This window comes from Balaenoptera ricei, chromosome 8 (assembly GCF_028023285.1).
Source record: "Balaenoptera ricei isolate mBalRic1 chromosome 8, mBalRic1.hap2, whole genome shotgun sequence".
In the NCBI taxonomy this organism is placed as follows: domain Eukaryota; kingdom Metazoa; phylum Chordata; class Mammalia; order Artiodactyla; family Balaenopteridae; genus Balaenoptera; species Balaenoptera ricei.
In genome coordinates this window covers 72034349-72060609 of record NC_082646.1, presented here as the reverse complement: position 1 = coordinate 72060609, position 26261 = coordinate 72034349, and the positions used below count along the sequence as shown (strand labels likewise).

The 26261-nt window shown below is 35.2% G+C and overlaps 1 protein-coding gene across 1 annotated transcript in view; it reads right to left on the bottom strand.

Annotated features, from left to right (window-relative positions):
• Positions 1-26261, bottom strand: part of PDE3B (phosphodiesterase 3B) — a 173569-nt gene that overhangs the window by 24454 nt on the left and 122854 nt on the right. Inside the window, exons 5-11 of the mRNA XM_059931189.1 lie at positions 25295-25401; positions 17088-17289; positions 16441-16517; positions 9879-10030; positions 8669-8806; positions 7567-7678; positions 5158-5271 (exon numbers count right to left, since the gene is read on the bottom strand). Coding sequence (XP_059787172.1) covers positions 5158-5271; positions 7567-7678; positions 8669-8806; positions 9879-10030; positions 16441-16517; positions 17088-17289; positions 25295-25401 — 902 coding nt within the window. The remainder of the gene's footprint in view (positions 1-5157; positions 5272-7566; positions 7679-8668; positions 8807-9878; positions 10031-16440; positions 16518-17087; positions 17290-25294; positions 25402-26261) is intronic.

The window sequence follows — 26261 nt, the reverse complement described above, 5'->3', positions numbered from 1 at the left end:
TCACTATGAGATGGACCCAGGCCAAAAGTCCTTTTATCATCTAAATTCCGTAAGCCCCTACTATGATTGGTGGGCCAGTGTGGTAGTTTACCCTCCAGGAGTTAGCGTTGCAATGTATTTCTCAACACTGATGAAGGGGGACACTTCTGAGGGACATGGTTAGGTATGGATGGGAAGACTACATGACCAACCCATTTCAACATCCTATCAGTGTAAGCCTTTGAATTCCTTCCTCCACAGTATATCAGGAAGTTGTGACATCTCAATTTCTCTTAATGCCTAGATTTCAGACAATGAATGGAGCAAACTGTTAGGGCCACTGCCAAGCACTCAAGCTAATGCCCTGAATCCAGAATCTCTAGTAGGTACACCTATATCAATAAATTCAGAATGATCAACCATTACCTTCCTTTCCCTTGCTGTAACACTTTAAATCCATTCCCACATATGTTCCTCAGGTTTCTGCCAATATAAATTTAGGAAATTATTCTGGTGTTTAGACTTAGATCCTGGCAGATATGAGTTTAATTATGGATCACAAAGAAATGAGAGGTGGTGGGACTGGATTTAGAGGTGAAATAATATTCCCCGACAAATCAAGAATCTCAGGTGAGGTTGTTACAAGGTCTTCAGGCAACCAACACAAGGAGAAATGATTGTTTCTCAGCAGGGAGGTACAGCAAGATTTGAGGGGTTCAGGGTAATCAGATTTACTGAAATCTACTCAAATATTCCCTTTCCAGTTATCAGGGTCCATTCTTTCCCAATCGATACCATAGTTCTAACATAAGAGGCTTAGTGAGGCCATGAACTCAACTTGAATTGTATTTCAGGTAACTTCAGGATCAGACTTTGGATTATGTTTTCAGAAGTTATGATCCTACTACTATAAAAATTAAGGAATCTTTTAGCTATCTGGTCTCTAACCATTCATTAAAACTCTAAACGTGTCATTTCATTTCTTTTTTTTTTTATTGAAATATAACTGACACAAAGCACTGTGTAAATTTAAGGTATACAAGGTGTTGATTTGATACATTTGTATATTGCAATATGATTACCACCCGGAGCATTAGATAACACCTCACTACACCACGTAATTATCATTTCTTTTTTGTGGTGAGAACAATTAAGATCTAGTCTCTCAGCAACTTTGAGCTTTATAATATAGTACTGTTGACTATAATCACTATGCTGTGCATTAGCTCTCCAGAACTTGTTTATCTACTAGTTCCAAGTTTGTACCCTTAAACAACATATCCCCAATTCCCTCACTCATGGCCTGTTTTTACAAGTTCAGCATTTTTAGATTCCATATATAAGTGATATCATAAAGTATTTGTCTGACATTTCATTTAGCATAATGTCCTCAAGCCCATCCGTGTTGTTGAAAATGGCAGGATTTCCTTCTTTCTCATGGCTGAATAATATTCCATTGTGTGTGTATACACACACACACACACACACACCTTCTTTATCCATTCATCCATTGACAGACAAGTTATTTCCATGTCTTGGCTATTGTGAATAATGATGCAATAAACATGGGAGTGTGTATATCTCTTTAAACTTCTGTTTTCATTTCCTTTGGATATATACCCAGAAATTGCTACTTCATATGATAGTCCTATTTTTATTTTTTTGAGGAATCAAAATCTCCATACTGTTGTTCACAGTGGCTGAACCAATTTACCTTCCCTTCAACAGTGCACAAGTGTTCCCTTATATCCACATCCTGCCCAAGACTTATCTCTTGTCTTCTTGATGACAGCCATTCTAACAAGTGTGAGGTGATATCCCATTGTGGTTTTGATTTACATTTCCCTGATGATTAGTTAGGCTGAGTACCTTTTCATGTACCTGTTGGCCATTTGGATGTCTATTTTGTTTCTCTGCCCATTTTTAAAAATTGGATTGTTTTTTGGTTATTGAGTTGTACAAGTTCTTTATGTATTTTGGATATTAACCCCTTACCCAGTATATGGTTTGCAAATATTTTCTCCCATTCTGTAGGTTGCATTTTCATTTTTTAAATTGTTTCCTTTGCTGTGTAGAAGCTTTTTAGTTTGATGTAGTCACACGTGTTTATTTTTGCTTTTGTTGCTTATACTTTTGGTGTCATCATTTTTTTTCTATTAATTCTCCATTGCAATCAGAATAAGGCAGCGCATCCCATAGTCCTTATAGTCTTTGTTTCTACCACAATTTTACATTTCAACAGCTACTTGGTCTCCCAAAGAAAGCTTTGGGGCTTCCCTGGTGGCGCAGTGGTTGAGAATCTGCCTGCCAATGCAGGGGACACGGGTTCGAGCCCTGGTCTGGGAAGATCCCACATGCCACGGAGCAGCTGGGCCCGTGAGCCACAACTACTGAGCCTGCGCGTCTGGAGCCTGTGCTCCGCAACGAGAGAGGCCGCGATAGTGAGAGGCCCGCGCACTGCGATGAAGAGTGGTCCCCACTTGCCACAACTAGAGAAAGCCCTCGCACAGAAACGAAGACCCAACACAGCCATAAATAAATAAATAAATATTAAAAAAAAAAAAAAAAGCATTAAAAAAAAAAAAATCACACTCTTAAAAAAAAAAAAAAAAGAAAGCTTTGTCTTCTACACATACTTGATTCCATAATATTGTGGATAAGGACTTATAGCACTGCTAGTAAGAACTCAGGAGGAAGTGAAGTGCATGGAAGAGAAAACAGGCATTGCCTTAGGGAATACTTAAATCATCTTGAACAGGCTGGTGGTAGAAAACTGCTGTCAAGGACACTGTCAGTGAGGGCTCTGACGAACCCATAATTGGAAACTAGAGGAAAGGGGATTATTGTCAACATAGCAGCAGAAAGCTTAGTCGAATTGTGTGCTGCATATGTGGAATACAAAACTTGTAACAATGAACTTAGATATTTAGCTGAGGATATTTCCAAGGAAAGTATTAAAGATATATAGCCAGGTTTCTTACTGTTTGAAATAAAATGCAAGAGAAAAATGAGGGAGAACTATTAAGCAAAACGGGTCCAGGACTTGATAATTTGGGAAATTCTCAACCTGTTCAGACTGCAAAAAATATTAAAAGTAGGAGATTCACTGTCAGGAATGTGTACTCTGGACAGAAAACCAACATTGTAGCTGTACCACTTTTGCTAATTCTTTTGAAGGATGAAAAGGTCAGGGTCTGAGACAGACTTGAAGATGCAACGCTGATGTCTTTGAAGAAGGGGCCATGAGCCATGGAATGCAGGTGGCTTGTAGAAGTTGGAGGGGGCAAGGAAACATTCCACGCCATGCGGCATGTAGGATCTTAGTTCCCCAACCAGGGATCGAACTCATGCCCCCTGCACTGGGAGTGCGGAGTCCTAACCACTGGACCACCACGGAATTCCCCAAATTTGTATTGTTTTAAGCCACTAAGTCTGTGGTAATTTGTTACAGCAGCAATAGGAAACTAATACAGATTTTGGCACTTGGAAGTAGGGTGTTGCTGTAACAAATACCTAAAAATGTGAAAACAGCTTTGGAATTGGGCAGTGGGAGAAGGCTGGAAGAATTTTGAAGAGCGTGATAGAAAACAATAAAATATATTAATCAATATATTCAAGAAGTTCAGTGAACCCCAAATAGGATGAATACAAAGAATATCATCTGAGTGTATCATAGTCAAAATGTTAAAAACCAATAGCAAAGAGAAAAGGGACATAATACTTTTAAGGAGAAATAAGACTTATGGCTGATTTGTCAACAGAAACTATAGAAGTCAGAAGATGAACCCAGAGGTATCTACAAACGTGCTGAAATAAGAAAACATTATTCTAAGACAAAATAAATACATCTATAGGGACTTCCCTGGTGGCGCAGTGGTTAAGAATCCACCTGCCAATGCAGGGGACACGGGTTTGAGCCCTGGTCTGGGAAGATCCCACATGCTGTGGAGCAACTAAGCCCGTGCGCCACAACTACCGAGCCTGCGCTCTAGAGCCCGTGAGCCGCAACTACTGAGCCCGCATGCCACAACTGCTGAAGCCCGCACGGCTAGAGCCCGTGCTCCACAACAAGAGAAGCCACCGCAATGAGAAACCTGTGCACCACAACGAAGAGTAGCCCCTGCTTGCCCCAACAAGAGAAAGCCAGCGTGCAGCAACGAAGACCCAACACAGCCAAAATAAATAAATAAATAAATAAATAAAAATTTTAAAAAATACATCTACAAACAAAAAGGCTGAAGAAAATGATCTCTGATGGAAGCACAGAACTACTGCAAGGAAGGAAGAGCTCTACAAAAGAGTATGGATGGCAGACAAAAATGAACCAGTGACATAAGGCAAATCCATCAATCAAACAATGGCAGTACTTTAAACCACCAAAGAATGTAAAGCAGTGGCTAAGACTATATCACATTTACACTGATTAGTATGGTAATATTTTTCAGGCATTTGTAACTGAGCAAATTCTGTCCTGATTTGTGTGTGTGTGTATTTTATTGGAGCATTTCTCCTCTTTTCTTTTTTTTAATTTTTAAAAATTTTGGCCACACAGCTTTTGGGATCTCAGTTCCCCCACCAGGGATTGAACCCAGGCCACAGCATTGAAAGTGCCAGACCCTAACCACTAGACCACCAGGTAATGCCTGTCTCCCCTCTTTTATAAACTAGAATAAGAGAGCCATGAATGTTATAATTCATTATGTTTGTATAAATAGTTACATTTACGAGGAAACAAAATTTGAATGTTAACAAGTTTTTTAATATCATTATTTAAATACTTATGTGAAGATTTTAAACATGTCCACTTTTGTTGGGAATGTCATATATTTTAAATTTACATGATACACCTAAAACAAAAAAACTAAGAATTGAAAGAAAAGCAAAGAAACGATTATCATAATATTCAGGATATTGGCTACCTCAGTGAAGAAAGCAGCACTGTGGGACACAGAAAAGAAACATGGTAGATTGAGTAGTACTGAATCTTAACCTCACTTTTAAGATGGGTAGTGGGTTTCCTAATTTGCATGTCATTATTCTTCAAAATTTACATAGTCCTTTATATATACCAAAGTTTACTTAATAAAACTTTTAAGAGAACAGAGATAATGAAATGAGATAGTTTGATTTATTATTCCTAATCAAATAATTAAAGGAAATATTTATAGAAGGAAGTACCTGTTTCATTTCCCGCTCCATGATCATTGTGGATCTGCTGTAAGCCAGGAATTGGCCGTGTTGTCAGATACCAAACAGCATGCAGGACATCTGTGGCATGTATACGATTGTGATCTAAAGTCACCAAAATGTTTTATAAAAATGATCATTCTGTTATTTTTAACATAGGACATTTTAAAAAGTACTTTCTAGTCATACTGTATCCTCATAAATAAAATATATGGCTTAGAATAATTTCCAACAATTATGTTTTTGTTTCATCTTATTTTGTAAAAGTTTCTTGATGTGTTAAAAAGTTTTCTTTTAAAAACTTTCACATATACTATGAAAACACAGTAAAGGGGTCAAAGAAAAGGCAGCATTACCAGGGCTAATTTATTTAAGGTTTTTTTTTTTTTTTTTCTGGCCAGTCTGCGAGGCTTGCAGGATCTTAGTTCCCATACTAGGGTGGGTCCCTGCAGTGAAAGTGCCAGGGAAATCCCTACAGTTGCTTTTTTGTGGCTTTTAAAAATATGCAAATAGTGTCTCGGTTATGGAGACCCATGTTTGCAAACAAAACAATTTCTGCACAAAGGCACATAGAACAATTAAAAATTCTGGATACTTGGACAGCCGCCTCGCCAATAGATAAGAAATAACTCTCTCTCAGGCCTGCTATAAGGATTACATGTTAAAAGGTATATACCTTTATATAAACATCCAGAATAGTGTCTGACATGTAGTACATGATCAATAAAACACTGGTTTACTGAAATACCACTATGTGAAAAGGAAAGACCTACAAGTGAAACCCAGCTTTGCTATTTCCAGTTTTATGATCTTGGGAAAGATCCTTCTGAATTTTTACTTCTCACCTGTAAAAGGTAGATAATACAACCTTTCCAACAAAGATTAAATGAGATAACCTTTGTGAATCTAATGATTATAGTCATAGCTGATGTTTCAACAAATATTTAACGTATACCTTCCATGTAGCATTAGCAAATGATACAATACTGAATGTTTAGACTATAGATATGATGTCAACCCACTAGGATCTTATTATTAATACAGTCATGACCTTTTATTGACCATTTACCATGTGCCATGAATTTTGATATGTGCTTTACATTATTATCACTACCTATGGGGTAGGTACTATTGTTATTCCCATTTATAAATTTGGAAACTAAAATTTAGAAAAGTTAGATCCCAGTGACTTTTTTTTTTTTTTTGGCTGCTCAGCACGACACGTGGGATCTTAGTTCCCTGACCAGGGATCAAACCTGTGCCCCCTGCAGTGGAAACACAGAGTCCTAACCACTGGACTGCTGGGGAATTCCCCAGAGACTCTTGTCTTAACCAATATATCCTAATTGGAGGTGACCGTGAAGACTCCCCACCATGGCTTTCTTTTTTCCATTCCCCTGCCCTTGAAGTCCACCTTAAAATATCACTTTATTCCATTTATAAAATTCAGCCACTTTTCAAAATGCCTACTTTGTAAGTGGTAATTATAGTACATATAACACATATTAAATTATTAAGCATCACCATTATTTATGAGGCCAATTTAAGAAAAATTTGCTCTCTATATATTTCCCAAAAGTGTGTCCAGCTGGAGGTTAACTGTAGAATGAATCAACACATAAAGAAAATTGTACCTTTTCCTAATATAAAATTAAAATTCTATTGTATCATAAAATCAAATCGCCATTAAAAATTATTCCACAGGGAATTCCCTGGTGGTCCAGTGGTTAGAACTCCGTGCTCTCACTGCCGAGGGCCAAGGTCAATCCCTGGTCGGGGAACTAAGATCCCACAAGCCGTGCAGCCAAAAAACAAACAAAATTATTCTACAAATCAGGACACAGTTAAAAAACAAATTCTATGGATAAATTTTAAACACTTTAAAGTAAAGAAATTTATGAAACTCATGACTTAAAATTACCAAACATTTGAAAAGGTACTCATATGAATAATTGTTAACATAGAGAGATGTATACTATATTACATGAAAAAGCAGATTATAAATAGGTATTAATATTATGATTCACTTCATAAAAAATAAGTATGTATAAGAAAAAGTCTTGAAGGATATATACCAAAATGGGTTTTTTTGGTTTTTGTTTTTAATTTTTTGGCTGCACCGCACGGCCTGTGGGATCTTAGTTCCCTGACCGGGGATCGAAACCAAACCCCATGCATTGGGAGCATGGAGTATTAACCACCGGTCCGCCATGGAAGTCCCCTAACAAAATGTTAACAGTAGTCAGTGTAGGAGGATGTAGATTTTCTTTTTAAATTACTATTTTCCAACTTTTCCAAACATGCAATTTTAAAAGTGTTTAAGGGACCATCTGAAGGGAATTTATAAAGAATTTCAAAACCAGTATTATTTCAACTTAAATAATATATTTTGATACTTACAAGGAATGTCTCGATAACCATTTTCTAATGCATGAAAGTAGTTCATGAATTGTAGAGTAGGAATTTTAAATATCTCCAATAAGCCAGTGTCTTGAAATAGGGTATACATAACCTAAATGTCAATTAAAAGAAAGTTCGCTTTAAAAATCAGAATTTCTATTTCTAGTGAAATATAATATGTTTTTGTGATTTGCATTTGGGAAAGTTAACCATGTATATGCCTTTAACTTAAATAATTTATTAAAAACTTCCCTACAGTGAATTCTTTCCGAAATATGAAAAAGGAAGATACCTCCCTAAAGCCCTTGAAAACCAAAGAATGATTATCATATCATGTCCCAGTTTTGAAATTTTTCCACTCTTCCCTTTAGCTTTTCATTCACAATTTATTGAAAGGCATATGAATTGTATTCTATTCTAGTCCTAGGTGTTAAAAGAAGTCAGAACAATATATTTATCACATTTCTGTCCCTAAAGAATTCAATGTGATAAATTGTGTGTCCTCCACATAATTTATCCTTATGTTCTCGCATTTCATAAATAAGATACTTTGGAGTTAATGAGAGTAATATTTCAGGAAGGTTAATCTGATGCTGCTGTGTGGACCCACCAGGAAGAACTTTGAGTCTGGGTGGTAAAATGGAAGTATTTTTCCATGGTTCTAGCATGAAATGGACCATTTGGCCTTGGGTAAAGCACAGGGAGGACAGGTGAAAAAGATGAAGCGTAAGTTTCAGTCCAAAGAACTAGATCACCTTTCATGTCCTTTTCAACCTCAAGATTTAATAAAAAGTAAATCTTTATTACTTCTTTAGTGTGAATTAAATCCCATTATTATGGGCAAATAAACTACTTTTCATATAAATATATATAAAATTATGAAATACTTTATATACATAATATTTGTTTTTATATATATGGGTTTATATATCCAGGTTTCTCTTTTCAAATTTTCTATTGAAAATTTCATTTGTGAAAAAAATAATTCAATGAACAATGTTGAACTTGTACCTAAACCAATATTATACATCTTTAGATTTTGCTTTTTATAGATTCAAGAAAAAAGTAACTTATAATAAAGCAGTAGAGATTTGAAACAAACCTGACTGAGGATCCTTCCTGATTTCTCTCCCATCTTTTCTACAAGTTCAAAAATTTGAAAATTCCAGTTACTCATGTTTTCTATTAATGAGTCATAATCTTCTATTAAAATCAGGTCCCGTGATGCTTCTTGTTCAATCTGTACATGTAGGGGAAAAAAAAAAAACCAAACCAACTTAACCTTACTTTTTATAAATATTGTTAAATCCATAGCTAAATGAGAACACTTAAAAATGAACACTATAAAAATGGTCAATATTATTTTCTATAATGGTTATTCTCAAATATAAATTGTACTTCCTATTCTCTTTGTAGAATGTTATCTTCAGACAAATATAAACATATCTTCTAGGCATAAAAAGACTTATTGGTCTTTACACTACTTTTATAAATAAAACTATTATATTTCCAAAACACTACACAAATCTAAAATCCATTATTTTCATTTTGGAAGTTACAGGTATCAAAGCAGACAGAAACTCATATCCTTAAACTGACATTTATTACTAGGATAACTTCCCAAAAGAAATGGATGGATTTTTTTTCCCTAAAAAGCTTAGATTTTGAACTTTAAGAACAAAAAAAATATTAAGAACAAAAAACCCCCTACAATTATAAGTAGGGTATTTTCATTGTTTTTAATGACTATGCACATACTTTATTTTTTCATATTTTAACACAATGAAGAAAAAATCAGCATAGAAAGTAATATATTGACTATAAAACCAAATAAATGTGTTCATTTTAAAATGAATGCACTTAGTTATTCTAGGATGATGAGTTTAAATGTAATTATTTTTAACCCAAGGTTTTCTTTCTTTTTTTTGTTTTTAATTTGGGTATAGTTGATTTACACTGTTGTGTTAGTTTCAGGTGTACAGCAAAGTGATTCAGTTATACATATACATATATCTATTCTTTTTCAGATTCTTTTCCCATATAGGTTATTACAGGATATTGAGTATCATTCCCTGTGCTATACTGTAGGTCCTGGTTGTTTATTTTATATATAGTAGTATGTATATGTTAATCCCGAACTCCTCATTTATTTAAAGAAACTCTATTTTCAGGTGTTAATAGTGACTTTTCAGTAAAAATTTTTTAAAAATCATTATATTAAAAACCTTGTTCTGGGCAAAAATAATAAACTTAGTACTAACTAATAATATATTTCACCTTAACATAATCAATATTGAAAGTTTATCTTTTACATTTGGCTGCTCTTCATTCTGTGCCTCTTCTTTTAGGTGATTATCACCTTCCCAAAGTAATTTTCTGCAGTCTCTGTTCTTTGTTTCCACTTCTTGTTGAGCTTCCGTAAGGTTGAATGATGCTTTTGAGAAATCGGTATTGTCTTCATCACCTTTCAAAAAGTATTTAAAGTAATAAACAAGAATAAAACATGTCCTATATGAACAGTTTTATAAGAAAAATTTGTAAAAAGTATTCAGATAAATTGAACCAAACTGGCATTCAATCTAAATTAATGACACAATTAAGTTGTATCTTGCTGGACCAGTTGGCCCAGGTACCTTGTCCTCAGGCAATATTTCACCTGATATAGCTACTCATGGATGAAAGAGAGGGTGGAAATTCATTATAAAAGTGAGAAACTGAAAATGTCAGTCCCTCTCAATAGGAAATTTTTTTAAAACCAATTTCACGTAAACTACTTCTAATACCTGAAATTGTTTGAGTTTTGGATATGAAAATTCTAAACTCATAATTATGGATGAGATTAAGGCACATCTAAAAATTAGAACAATGTTATGAATTGTGAGTTATTTCTCTACCAATGTGATTAATAATACTTTTTCCCAAATTACATGGAAAAGGGAAGCAACATTGGTAGCTACATTTCATTCATTCATATGCAAAAAAATATTCATACTCATTCTATTTGTAATATGCTAAACAGGAAACTTTTCCAAAACACATCAACAGTAGAATAAATAAACTGTAGTGTATTCACACAATTGAACACTACAGAGCAAACAGAAGAAACTACAATCACATGCACCAATATGGATGATTTTTAAAAATACAATGTCAAGTGAAGGAAGCCAGACACAAAGGTATATACTCTGCAATTCTCTTTATGAAAAGTTCAAAAACATATCAAAATTGACACACATGAGTACTGAAAGACAGGATAAACATTATCTTTGGGGGAGATTCCTGGAAGCAGTGCATGAGAGGAGGTACTGGTAATATTTTGTTTGTTGATCTGGGTGCTGATTACATATGTATATTAGATGTATGAAAATTCATCAAGCCACAAACCTAGGATTTATTTATTTTTCAATATGTAGGGATTTTTAAAAATAAAAGTGTTTTTAAGAGTACTCATTCGAGTTGACTTTCAGAAGAACTAGGTTGGTTGGTTGGTTGGTGGATTTATTTATTTATTTATATTGAAGTCTAGTTGATTTACAATGCTGTGCCAATCTCTGCTGTACAGCAAGGTGATTCAGTTATACACATATATAGACGTTCTTTCAGAAGAACTAGGTTTAAATCCTGATTTTTGTACTTAATAATGGCAAGCTTTTCCCCCTGTAGAATGTGGATAATAACACCTATTTTACTAGATGTTACACATAATAGGTGATCAATAACTGTCAGTCAAATCTGAACCTAACACACTGAATATACTAAAAAATCATTAACTGATCATGATCAGGAAGTATTACCCTTTGGAAAACATTACTTTTCAAATGTTTCCAAATGAACACACTTATTTTAAGAAAATTTAAAAATTCAGATTATTCAACTGTTCTTGGTAAGTTAAGGCACTAACTACAATTATATTCTAAAATAGCCGTCAATCCAAAAGTTGTTGACATTTGAAGTACATGATTTACTTTTTAATGATCTAAATTCCTAATAACTGTATCTTATAGATAATAAGAAAAACAGATGAAATAAATATAGCAATTTCTTCTCCAAAGATGTCCACAGTACTATCTCTTATCCCACATGCATTCTTTTGAAATGTATTCTTATTGCTCCATCAAGAGAGCATTATTTCCCAACCCCCTGGAATCTGGACAGGCCACATGACTGCTCTGATTAACAGAATATGACAGAAATGACAACTCTGTCTGGTCTGGGTTGAGCCATTAACTGACTGGCAGCTTCCATAGCCTCCGCTTTTGGCCTCCAGCCAAAATGTTGGAAGAAGACCAGAGAGAGGTCATATTTAAATGGACTGGTCAATAGCCAGCAGACACATGAGACATCTTGGAAATTCAGTCCAATCAGTCCTTTGGATGACTGTCACCCTTGCCAATATCTGACTGCAATTACATGACAGCCCTCAAGTGAGAATCTCCCAGCTGAGACCAGTCAATGCAAAGAACTGTGAGAATTAATAATCTGTTGTGGTTTTTAAAAGGCTTTATTGAGTATAATTACGTGCCATAAAACCCACTCACAGTAAGTGTATAATTCAATAATTTTAGTAAATTTAGACTTCTGCAATATTCACGACAATCTAGTTTTTTTGTTTGTTTGTTTGTTTGGCCCAGAATTTTTGTTATCATCATTATCTTCAAAACACCTGATTGCTTTGGTCTTTAGATTCAAAAAAGTCTTTTTTTTATTGAAGTATAGTTGATTTACAATGTTGTGTTAATTTCTGCTGTACAACAAAGTGATTCAGTTATACATATATATACATTATATTTTTAATTTTTTAAATTTTTTGGCCACGTTGTGCGGCATGCAGAATCTTAGTTCCCTGACCAGGGATCAAACCCGAGCCCCCTGCAGTGGAAGTGTGGAGTCTTAAGCACTGGACCACCAGGGAAGTCCTACATTCTTTTTTTTTTTTTTTTCTACATTCTTTTTTAATATTCTTTTCCATCATGGTTTATCACAGGATATTGAATATAGTTCTCTGTGCTGCACAGTAGGACCTTGTTGTTTATCCATTCTATATATAATACTTTGCATCTACTAACCCAAACCTCCCACTGCATGCCTCCCCCAAACCCCTCCCTCTTGGAACCACAAGTCTGTTCTCTATGCATGACAGTCTGGTGTTAGAACATTCTCATCACCTCAAAAAGTGCCCTTATGCCTCTTTACAGTTCATCCTTATTTTCACCCCAGGCAACTGCTATTCTGATTATTGTCTCTATAAATTTGCCTTTTCTAGAATTTCATATAAATAGAATCAAACAATATATAATCTTTTTAGCTTAGTTTTTTTCACTTAGAATAATGTTTGGAAGTTTATCCACGTAGTAGCATGTATCAGCAGTTTGTTCTTCTTTTGTTAAATAGAATCCCATTGTATGAATATACCACATGATATTTATTCATTTACAAGTTGATGGACATTTTGATCTTTTCCAGTTTAGCACTGTCATGAATAATGATGTCATAAGCATTCATAATCCTGTCTTTGAGTTGCTCATATGTTTTCTCCTGAGTAAATTCTTATCCATGTTACTGCTGGGTAATACAGTAAATTTATGTCTAACTTTTTTGTTTTTGTTTTGTTTTTTTTTTTGGCCGCACCACACTGCATGTGGGATCTTAGTTCCCCAACCAGGGATCGAACCCACACCCCCTGCAGTGGAAGGGCAGAGTCTTAACCACTAGACCACCAGGGAAGTCTCCATGTCTACCTTTTAAAGAAACTGTCAAAATGTTTTCCAAAGTGGGTTTACCATTTTACATTCCCATCAGCAATGCACAAGTTCAAATTTCTCTGCATCCCTGCCAACACTTGGTATTGTCTGTCTTTTTGATTATAGCTATTCTGGTTTGAGTTTACTGGTATTTCACTGTAGTATTAATCTGCATTTCCCTAATGACTAATGACGTTAATAATTTTTTCATGTGTTTACTACCCATTTATTTATATCCTTCATATCCTCCACCAAAAGTCTTTCACCAAAATATCTAAAATCTTTGCCTGTGTTTTAATTTAGTTGGTTGACTTACTATTGAGTGAAAGAGTTATATATCATGGATATAAGACCTTTATCAGATGTATAATTTGCAAATATTTTCTCCCAGTCTGTGGTTTGTCTTTGATTTTCTTATTGGTGTCTTTTGAAGTGGAAATAAGTTTTGAAATCAGGTAGTGTCAGTCCTCCAAATTTGTTATTTTTCCAAATTGTTTTGGCTATTTTAGGCCATTTGTATTTCCATGTAAATTTTAACACCAATTTGTCAATTTCTACCAAAATAAGCCTACTGGAATTTGATCAGAATTGCAATGAACTTACAGATCAATTTGGAAGAATAGCCTGTTGACAGTACTGAGTTTCCCAATCTGTTTGCTATGCAATGCCTCTCAATTTATTTAGACTTTCTTTAATTTTCTTAACAATGTTTTATAGATTTCAGTTTATAAATCTCCTACTTCTTTTGTTAAATTTATTCTAACTTTATTCTTTCTGATACTATTATGAATGGAAACATTTTCTAAATTTCAATTTTTGATGGTTCATTTCTGGTATACAGAAATACAATTGATTTTGCACTTTGATCCTGTGACTTTGCTAAACTTGTTTATTGGTTCTAATAATTGTGTGTGTATGTGTTTGTGTGTGTATTTGGAATTTTCTACAAATGATCTGTGAATAAGGACAGTTTTATTTCTTTATTTCCACTCAGGTATCTTTATTTTTTTATCTTTCTAGAAATTTTCCTGGCTAGAACCTCCAGTACAATATTGAATACAAGTGCTGAAAGCAAAAATCCTTCTCTTATTCTTTTTTTTTTTAACATCTTTATTGGAGTATAATTGCTTTACATTGTTGTGTTAGTTGCTGCTGTATAACAAAATGAATCAGCTATACATATACATATATCCCCATATCCCCTCCCTCTTCCGTCTCCCTCCCACCCTCCCTATCCCACCCCTCTAGGTGGTCACAAAGCACCGAGCTGATCTCCCTGTGCTATGCAGCTGCTTCCCACTAGCTATCTATTTTACATTTGGTAGTGTATATATGTCAGTGCCACTCTCTCACTTTGTCTCAGCTTCCCCTTCCCCTTCCCCATGTCCTCAAGTCCATTCTCTACTCTGCGTCTTTATTCCTGTCCTGCCCCTAGGTTCTTCAGAACCATTTCTTTTTTTTTTTTTTTAGATTCCATATATATGTGTTAGCATACGGTATTTGTTTTTCTCTTTCTGACTTACTTCACTCTGTATGACAGACTCTAGTTCCATCCACCTCACTACAAATAACTAAATTTCATTTCTTTTTATGGCTGAGTAATATTCCATTGTACATATGTGCCACATATTCTTTATCCATTCATCTGTTGATGGACATTTAGGTTGCTTCCATGTCCTGGCTATTGTAAAAAACTTCAAAAAGAGTCATGTCCCTTCTCTTATTCTTGATCTTAGGGGGAAAGCATCAGTCCTCCTCCAGTAAGGATGATGTTAGCTCTGTGTTTGTTTCAAAGATGCCCTTTATCAGATTGAAGGACTTCTCTGATATTACTGGTTTGAGTGTTTTCATCATGAAAGAGTGTTGGATTTTGTCAAATGCTTTTTCTGCATCTAGATAGATTATCGTGATTTTTCCCCGTCTTTAATGGGGTGTATTACATTGATTAATTTTCAAATGCTAAACCACCCTTGCATCCTGGCATAAATACCAATCGGTCATGGTATGACATTTTATCTGTTGCTAGATTCGGTGTGCTAGTATTTTGTTAAGGATATTGGAAATGTTGGTCTATAGTTTTATTTTCTTGTGATGCCTTTGTCTGCTTATGGTATCAGAGTAATACTGGTCTCCTTTATAGAATGAGTTGGGAAGTTTGCCCTCCTATTTTTTGGCAGTTTGTGAAGGATTGGTCTTCTTTCTTGTTGTTTTTTAGTCCTTTAAAATGTAAAACCCCAAAACTATTAAACTGTACACTATAAAAGGGTGAATTTTAAAGTATGTGAAGGGATTGATATGCACCTATAACCCCTGAAAGGGCCTATTTCTGGTTTACCTTTATTCTTAGGATGCAGTACCGCTGAGTTTACCAAGTTATTCCTACCATGGCAAGCCTTCAATTCCAATCTTTGTCTCCCTAGTCCCATGAAGCTACCAAAAGGGACTGCTCAATTCTATCAGTTACTGGCCCCTCTGGAAGCAGCAAACACCCTTTTGTAGCCCCAAACTTGAGACTCACTTTCTTGGATTTCTGTCCTCCTCCAGGTCTTATACTGGAAATTCTGAGGAGCTTGTTAGTTCTTCAATGGCTTCAAGCAGATTTTTTTGTTGTTGTTAATAACTTGTAACTTTTCTAGCTACCTTCAGGGGGTATGATGGTCTGAGTTACCTAGTTAACTATTAGTGGACACTTGGGTCATCAATGTTTTAAAGTTATAAAACAACTATAACTTTATCACTAACAATATTTCTTGTTTGAGGGTATGTTTCAGAATAACATAATTAACTAAATTTTAAAACAACTCCTTTGTGTAATTATTTAAAAATGTATGCAAACCCTTTTGAGCTAAGATTATGCAATTTAAATTTTGAGGTTAATATAGTTAATTTCACTATTTATGAACCCTAGCCGTAACATAAGACTATATTCATTCGTACAGCACATTTTTACTCTTCAAAATACTTTCACCATCTATTATTTATAATTTGCTAATAACTCCTCTGTGAAGTAAAAAAGATTATAATCTTCATTTTAAAGATGGATAAACTAAAAAACTCATTCACTTATTCATTTTAAAAAACAATGTAAGAAATTGTTCTTAAATTTAAACACACGTGACTTTTGCAGTCTCACCTGACTTTTCCCTGTGGCAGTCTGTACCAGACTCTGGTTCAGATGCTGATGCATATTTCAATATTTGATGTCCACAGCTTATAAAATAAAACAGATAAATATGTGTATATGATAAGTGAGGCAAAATTTTTTTACCTAAATACAATCAGAAAATCTGGTTATTTTTTAACTGCAAGATCCCAACTGCAAAATATCCTAATATTCCAATCTCTCTATAAACTTAACAGGCTTTATCCTAGAAAGCACCTGTGTCCCTATGAAGGAAATAACATATTTTGTAAGTAACACTGAGATCTGAGGTAAACACTTATTACCATCAAAGCAGAAATGAGAACAGACACCATATGAACTGGGTACTGTAAATAGGTACTAAATTAGTACATACTAAAATAATTCTCATACATTTACTGATATCTTATGATGGATAAAATACCACTATATTTCACTTCAGATGGAGATCATTTAGCTGGGAAATGAATAATGGCACTGAAATGAAAAAAAAATTGTTTAGAATAAAAACTACTAGATGAAGAAGAGGATATAGTATTCATTAATCATCTAGTTATAATACAGAATGAGAAAACTGGTAATACTTTATTAAAATAACCTATATTTTGAAACAAATAGTAAACACTTGGGAAACTTACCTGTTACATAAATTGCTATCAGAATTTCTAAGTTGCTGATAAAAATCTGGTGAATTGGGTGCATTGCTCAGAGATCTGTGTAAAATAACACTTGGCTTAGTAAGAAAATCAGCAGTGTCAGGAAATTCTATAGGCGATCGGTTAGTTGGAGAGCCAGCAGACATTGGTCCATGACTGGGAGAATTCAGGCCGGGTAAAGCACCTAAAAAATTGAAAGAGAAGAAAGAGATATGTATGTATGTATGTATGTACTGATATGTACATGTTTATTGTCTGTGTTTGGGTGTTTATAAAGAGCGTTTTCCTTCTTTAAAGAAAGCAAAGTATTTACAGTTAAATGACAAACTAGATTTCTACATGGAGCTATCTTCAAGACCTTCTACGAATTCAGGCAGAATATAGACCATATTTGCCATCATCGATGACTGTGGAATAAACACCCTGTGGCAGGATTGCACATAGTAGGTAAATACTAAAAGTATAACTAAAATGTACATAATATGTGGCACAAATTTTCCTAATTCATATTGGTCTTTAACATTTTGTGTCCCTACCAGCTTGATTATCCACATGAACAAAAGCATCTTTACCAAATTTTATTGAATATTTTTCAATACAATAAAATTCATTTTTATCAAAGAACCAAAGTTCTCGATAGCATTAAGCAAATTAAGCATATGATAAAATTATATTAACACAACAGCAGATCCCTTTAAAAAAATCCACATCTTTCCAGCTCATTCATTCATTCAACAAGTATTTGAGAGCCTATTATATGCTGGAAAATGTGCAGTGTTTCACAGTGGAGAAGAAGATGCCATACCTACAACTCAATGAACCTAAAGTCTAGTGGAAAATACAAACAAGTGCTAAGTGTTAAAATAAGGGGAAAAAAAGAGTGCTTCAGAAATACATCCCTAATCCTATTGATTTCCTCAAGAGCCTTTGCTGGGTGCCTTGAACTAAGGGTATATCTGGAGAGGTGTAGGTGGATTTAAAACTTTATTTTGAAATAAAGATCCAAGTAAAGTGTGAATCAGAGAGGAAAGCAAATAACAGTTGTTAAGGTATTACGGTATTTTCAGACATAGTTACAGATGTGTGTGATGGTTAATTTTATGTGTCAACTTGGCCTGGCTATCATGCCCAGTTGTTTGGTCAAATTCCAGTCTAGATGTTGCTGTGAAGTTATTTTTCAGATGTGATTAACATTGAAATCTGTAGACTGAATAAAGCATATTGCCCTTTATAATGTGGACTGGCCTCATCCAATTTGTTGAAGGCCTTAAGAGAAAAGACTGAAGTCCTCCAAAGAGGAAGGAATTTTCCCTCCAGACTGCCTTAAGAGTCAAAACTGCAACATCGACTCCTGCTAGAATTTCCAGCCTGGCAGCCTGCCCTAAAAATTCTGGACCTGACAGCCCTCTCAATCTGGCGAGCCAATCCCTATCAGTCAATCAATCAATCAATCACTCCCCACCCCATGTATATGTATGTAAGTATATACGTATGTATGTAGGTATATACACATGCACGAACATCCTATTAGTTCTATTTGTCTGGAAAACCCCGACGAATACAATGTGTTATTTTATTTAATCTTCATAATAGCCCTGTGAGTTAAGTAGCATTTTCATTTTACATGTGCAGGGCTGCCAACGGCTGTTCTATCAAACTGATTTGTTTAGAGGCTCCTATAATTTCATATAATGTTGGGGCTGAAAAAGATTTTATAAATAATCGGTCAAACACTTTAATGTTTCAGAAGAGGAAACCGAGGACTAGAAAGGGGAAGTATCTTTCTTGTCAAAATAATAAGTTAGTTACTAACTGGAGACTAAAGTCCCAATTTTCAGCATTCTTTTTTCTATTATAATACTGAGTGTCCAAAACCCTGACAAACAGGCTGAGAAGAATAAATGATAGCCTAATTTTAGGGTAGAAATTTCATATAACATAGAAAAGCTTCAAGGAGAAGACAAAATGGTAAAGAAAAACCCAGCAACCCTTACAAAATACTTTCTACAATACAGATTCATCGTTTTTATTATAAACCTTTTAAATTGTGAAATATAATAACACACATACAGAAAAGTTATAACAGGAATGCTCACCACTCAAGCTAAAACATAAAACATGGCCAGAGATCAGAAACCCATGTCCAATATCTAATTCCCCTCCCTCTCATTAAAGGAAAGCATTACTTTGACTTTTATGGTAGTGTTTTTCTTGCCTCTCTTTATATTTATACCACATATGTATCTCTTTACAGTTTAGTTTTGCCCTTTCTTTGAACTTTGTAAATTGAATCAGATAGTATAAATGCTTTTATGCCTTGCTTACTTTACTCAACATTTTAAAAAGATGTTTCACATGTTCATTCATTTTGAATGACATATAAAATTGTATGTATGAATATAGCACAATTTTATTTCTCTCTTCAAGTACTGAACTGCCAAATTGTTTTCCAAAGTAGCTGTAGCATTTTACTTTCCAATCAGTGATGTATGAGTGTTCCTACCTCTGAACATTTTTCCAACACTTGTTATACTGTCTTTAGAATTACAGACATCTTAGTGGGTGTGAAGTCATGATTCCTTGTGGTTTTGATTTGCATTTCCCTAATGACTAATGATGCTGAGTATCTTTTCACGTGGTTAGGGCCATTTGTATACCTTCTTTGGAGAAACATCTATTCAAATCTTTTGCCAATTTTTTAGTGAGGTCATTTGTGTGTTTATCATTGAGTTTAAAGACATCTTTGTCTATTCTGGATACAAGTCCATTGTTAAAACGTAATTTGCAAATATTTTCTCCCATCCTGTGGACTGTCTTTTCACTTTCTTTAGGTGTCTGTTGAAGTAAATACAAATGATTTAATTTTAATGAATTCCTATTATCAATTTTTAAAAAATATTGATTTATTTATTTGGTTGCACTGGGTCTCAGTTGCGGCAGGCGAGCTCCTTAGTTGCGGCTCACAGGCTCCTTAGTTGCAGCATGCGAACTCTTAGTTGTGGCTTGCATGTGGGATCTAGTTCCCTGACCAGGGATCGAACCCCGGGTCCCCTGCATTGGGAGCACATAGTCTTATCCACTGCGCCACCAGGGAAGTCCCCCTCTATTATCAATTTATTTCATTTATGGACTGTACTTTTGGTGTCTAAGAATATCCAAACTCAGAGAGATTTTCTCCTATGTTTTCTTCTACAAGTTTTATGGTTTCACTCTTATATTTGAGTGTATGAGCATTTAGAGTTAATTTTTGAGTATGATGACAGATATGGTTCCAAATTCATTCTTTTTCATTTGTATATCTATCCAGTTGTCCCAACATCATTTGTTAAAAACACTATTCCTTCCCCATTGAATTACCTTGGCACACTGGCTGAAAATTAATTGACCATGTAAGGGTTTATTTCTGGACTCTCAATTCTATACCACTGAGTTGGAATATCCTTATGCCAGTGTCACTGTCTTGATTACCATAGCTTGGTAGTAAGTTTTAAAATTTAGAAGTGTGAGTCCCCCAGTTTTTTTCTTCTTTTTTTTTTTTTTAATATTTATTTATTTATTTATTTACTTATGGCTGTGTTGGGTCTTCGTTTCTGTGCGAAGGCTTTCTCCAGTTGCGGCAAGCGGGGGCCACTCTTCATCGCGGTGCGCGGGCCTCTCACTATCGCGGCCTCTCCCGTTGCGGAGCACAGGCTCCAGACGCGCAAGCTCAGTAATTGTGGCTCACGGACCTAGTCGCTCCGCGGCATGTGGGATCTTCCCAGACCAGGGCTCGAACCCGTGTCCGCTGCATTGGCAGGCAGATTCTCAGCCGCTGCGCCACCAGGGAAGCCCCTCTTCTTTTTTTAATTAAAGATTATTTTAGCTACGCTGGGTCCCTTGAATTTCTATATGAATTTTCAGATCAGCTTCTCAAATTTCTGCAAAGAAGCCAGCTCAGATTTTGATAAGGATTTGTACTAAATTTAGAACAATTTAAGGAGTATTGCCATCTTAACAATATTAAGTCTTCTGGTCCATGAACATGGGATAGTTTCTATATGGGTCTTCCTGCAACTTCCTTGGTTGGTCCAGTGGTTAAGACTCTGCGTGCCAGTGCAGGGGGCATGGGTTTGATCCCTGGTCGGGGAACTAAGATCTCACATGCCACGCAGCGTAGTCAAAAATTTAAAAAAAAAAACATATCTGGGTCTTCTTTAATTTCAACGTTTTATAGTTTTCAGTGTACAAGTCTTGCACTATTTTGCTAAATTTATTCCAAAGTATTTTTTTTTTCTTTTTTTAAAAATAAATTTATTTATTTATTTTCTTTTTGGCTGCGTTGGGTCTTCGTTGCTGTGCGCGGGCTTTCCCTAGCTGCGGCGAGCAGGGGCTACTCTTCGTTGGGGTGCGCGGGCTTCTCACTGCGGTGGCTTCTCTTGTTGCAGAGCACGGGCTCTAGGCTTGCGGGCTTCAGTAGTTGCAGCACGCAGGCTCAGTAGTTGTGGCTCACAGGATCTAGAGCACAGGCTCAGTAGTTGTGGCACACGGGCTCAGTTGCTCTGCGACATGTGGGATCTTCCTGGACCAGGGATTGAACCCGTGTCCCCTGCAATGGCAGGCAGATTCTTAACCACTGCGCCACCAGGGATGTCCTGAAATTATTTTCTTAATTTCAGTTTTGCATTGTTCATTGCTAGTATATAGAAATACAATTGATTATTGCATATAGATCTTGTATTCTGCCACACTGATGAACTTGTTTATTGGTTGTAATAGGTTTAATGAATTTCTTAGGATTTATAAATATATGATTATGTTGTCTGCAAATAGCTTTACATCTTCCTTTTATTCATTTTTACCTAAACTTCCCTGGATAGAACCTCCAACCCAATACTGAGTAGAAGTGGTAATTATTTTATAATTATTTAAATTATTTTATAATTTTATTTTATAATTTCTAATTCTTTACATTCTTTCTGTGGTGAGACATTGTTGTCATACTGTCCTTACTTTAGATATGGTTTCCTCAAGTTCTTTAAACATATTTATTGTAGCAGATTTAAAGTCATTACTAAATCCCAAATCCAAGCCTCCTCAGGGAAATTTTGTTGGCTGTTTTTCATTGTCTACATGGCGAAAATTTTCTTGTTTCTTTGCATGCTTCATGGTTTTTTTGTTGAAAACTGGACATTTTAGATAATATATTGTAACAATTCTAATATCAGATCTCTCCCACCCTCAAGGTTTATGTTGCTGGTTTTTTGTTTGTTCTTGTTTCTGATTATTCATTGAGTGATTTCCTGGACTCATTACATAGGTTTTGTTTTCTCTGAGGTGTGTAGCCACTGAGTTCTCTGCTGCCTTTTTTTCCCTTTTCTCCTTGATTTATGCTTGACTTTTTAGAAGCCATTCTTGGGTCAGTGTAATTTAGATGAGGGAGAAGATTTCTTTAAATGTCTTGCCTCTATGTCTTCTGTAGATGAGAATCTGTTTGAAAAGATACAACTTCAAACTTCCAGGCAGTTTACAAGACAGCCTTAGCTTTTACTTCCTGCTTGTGCAGGACCTCAAGGTCAGCTACAGATGGAGTGGCCAGGGCCTTCGCCTTTCCCAGATCTTTCCTGGGCACGTGCACAGCCCTAAACATGTGCTCAGCCTAGTATATGTGGTGGGATAGGTGTCCAAATTCTTCTTTTCTTGGATATCCAGTTGTTCTGGCCCCTTTTGTTAAAAAAAAACCAAACTATCCTCTTCTGTTGCCAGAGCTTTCCACTTCCCCAGGGTCATCTAGTGTCCAGGATTTCCTTTTAAATTCCCAATCAGCTCTTGTTTGCCCCAGTTGAAATCACAGCCTTACGCACTCACAATGTTGCCTGGCATAGGGTATAGGGTTTTTTTGTTTGTGTTTTTGGAGAGCTGAGCTCTGAGTCAAATGAAATATCCACAGCACCCTGGGAATAGAAGGGTTTTCCAGGGAGCTTGAACAAAACGTTTACTGTACTATCAGGTTGTTGCTTTTAATGCAGTTTCTAAAGAGGTCAGACTCTAATGGCTGCAAAGCTAGTGGCTTTTAGCTGTAGTATCACTGAGCTGGGCAGAGAGAGGGTTTGGGAAGTGCCCCCAATTAAACTGTCACAGAACCCCATTGTCTCACCAAGGTTCGGTAGTTAGTTTCTCTTGTATAGATGACTTCTAGTTTGTTCTCTGGCTTTTGTTAACTTCCAGAATTCTGAAATGATTGAGTTTAGTTTTTTTCCCCTATTTTTGTTGTTTTTGCAGAAGAACAAGTTTACTGAGATCCTCTCTCTGCCATTCCGGAAGCTGATCGCTATATATGATTTTAATCCTTTGAAACTTGTTGAGACTTGTTTTATAGCTCAGCAAATGGTCTACTTTGATCAATCTTGTGTGTGTCCTTGGAAAAAATATGTATCTTGTAATGTCTGAGTGTGGTGTTTTATAGTCGATTAGGTCAAGTCAGTTAAATCATGTTGTCCTAATCTTCCATTTATCTATTACTAATATTTTGGTTTGCTTATTCTACTAGATAATGAGAGTGGTGAGATAAAATCTCCAAAATGAATACAGATTTGTCTTTCTCTCCCTTTAGTTCTGTCAATTTTTGGTTTGTGTATTTTATTTTAATTAATTAATTTTTGGTTTGTGTGTTTTATACCCATGAGATCAGACCTGTGTCCTTATATTTAGTGTGCCTTTTGTAAAGAGCACGTACTTGAGTCTTGTGCTGTTAATTGTCTGACAGTCTGTATCTATTAACTGGAGTGTATTTTCAACTTTTTTGTGGAAAACTGCACATTTTAGATAATATACTCTAACAACTTTGGTCAGATCCCTGGCACCCCCAGCTCCCCTACCAGCCACCCACGCAAGGTGTATATTTAATATAGTTTGCTTAATCTTCCATCTTGCTATTTCTTTTTTAGTTATTCTTTATGTTTTTGTTTCTTATTTTCTCTTTTCTTGTATTATTTTAGATTATTCAAGGTTTGTTTTTTTTTTTTAATCATGCCATTTTACCTCCTATATTAGCTTCTTACTTATACTTTTTCTTTTATTCTTTTAATTATCACCCTGGATATTACAATGTGCATCTTTGAAGTATTAGTTTCTTTTAAATTAGAACGTTTTAGTACTTTTCAATCATTGCCAGTACGCTGTAAGTTTAAGTCCAATTTACCCCTTTCCCACCCTTTGTGCCACTGTTACCATATACTTGACTTCTTTATACATTATGCAAGCCACAAGGGAGTCATTGTTTTTAATGATCAGTATTCTCTTATGTACCCATATATTTAGGCTTACCAGTGCTTTTCATTCATTCCTGCAGATCCATGCTTCAATCTGGATCATTTTCCTCCTACCTAAGGAACTTCCTTTGCTGAATTTTAGTAGTGCAAGTCTACTAGCAATAAATTCTACCAGCTTTTGTTTGTATGAAAAAAATGTTATTTCACCTTAATTTTTAAAGGATATTGTCACTGGATAAAGAATTCCAGGTTGGCAAGTTTTGTTTTGCAATACTTTAAATATGCCATTCTATTGTCTTTGGTGACTGCAGTTAATAATACTGTATTGCATAATAATACTGTATTTCATATTTGAAAGTTGCTAAGAGAATAGATCTTAAAAGTTCTCATCACAAGAAAAAAAAATTTGTAACTGTGTGGTGACAGATGTTGACTTATGGTGATCATTTCACAATATATACAAATATCAAATCATTTTGCTGTATACCTAAAACTAATATAATGTTATGTCAATTCACCCCCCTATAGATAGATAATTGGATAAAAATTAGAATGACTTATTATAGGATATAGGATATAGTCAGGGTTTTTTCTACTCTCGTATTAAGATTTTTTTTTTTCTCCCTCCACAATTACCATGCTACAAAAGAATGCTCTTTCCGGGGTTTTCCGTTGTTCTCTGTCTACAGCTATTCAGGTTAAATAGTTCTATATTTTATCCCTGAATTGCTAGTGCCTAACAAAGTGCCTGATACATAGTACTTGTTCAAAAATTAACAAATGAATGAGCAAACTGTTAACTAATAGCCAACCCAAACTGCTTAGTTAACTTATAACACATGAAATGGTATTCGAAATTAGCTATAAATAGGTAATGACAAGGTTTGCACTACCATATACTTTGAGGTCTCCCATATTTAAGTCACAAAAATGATTTCTTACCAGCTCTTCTTAGACCTATATGGTGAGTTAACGATACAGAAGATGACCTTTGCTTCGGGATTGTCAGTAGATTTGAACTAAAAGGTCCATTTAGATAGCATCCTTGACTAAAAGGGAAAGATAATAGGTTAAGATTTTTAAAAACATGAGAAATTCCTTTTTTCCTTATGGTCTTCAATTCAATTAGCAAATATCTGCTTATACATTTAGTTTAGACATCTATCTAGTGCCTAAGGAGTAAAGCAGGAGCCAGCAAACTTTTACTGTAAAGAACCAAGTAGTAAATACTTTGAGCTTTGAAGGCCATAAGGTCTCTGCAATTACTCAACTCTGCCACTGCAGTATAAAAACAGCCATAAACAATAATAAACAAATGAGTATGACTGTGTTTCAATATAATTTTATTGACAAAAACAGGTATGGGCCACATTGGGTCCACAGGCTGTAATTTGCTGAACCCTGGCTTCAAGCAGGTTATGAATATCACCTGGAGGGTTTCTTACTACACAGATTTCTAGTCCCACCCCCAAGATTTCTGATTCTAAAGGTCTGGGGTAGGGTCAGAAGATTGGCATTTCTAACAAGTACTTAGGTGGTCCAGGGACCTCACCGAGAATCACTGGCCTAAAACATACAGTTTTTCACTATCTTCCGCTCCCCTTCTTCACAGATATTGATTACCCACTGACGCAATCATATCCTGTAACTGAAATGTTTATTACAGGTTTTAGGGTTCTTATGAAGAAATTACATATAGGTGAGCAATCACAGTATACCAACGGATACATAAAATGCATTTTAAGATTATATATTTTAAAGCTTCTGGCCCAGTGCCATACATATAGCACTTCCTTTCTTAGATAGTCACTAGCCTGTTTTCTGCTGTTAGTCAATTCCTGATGTGGGCACTTTGCTACAGGATCAAGAACAAATCTAGATTCTCTATTTTCCACTCGATATTTTGTTA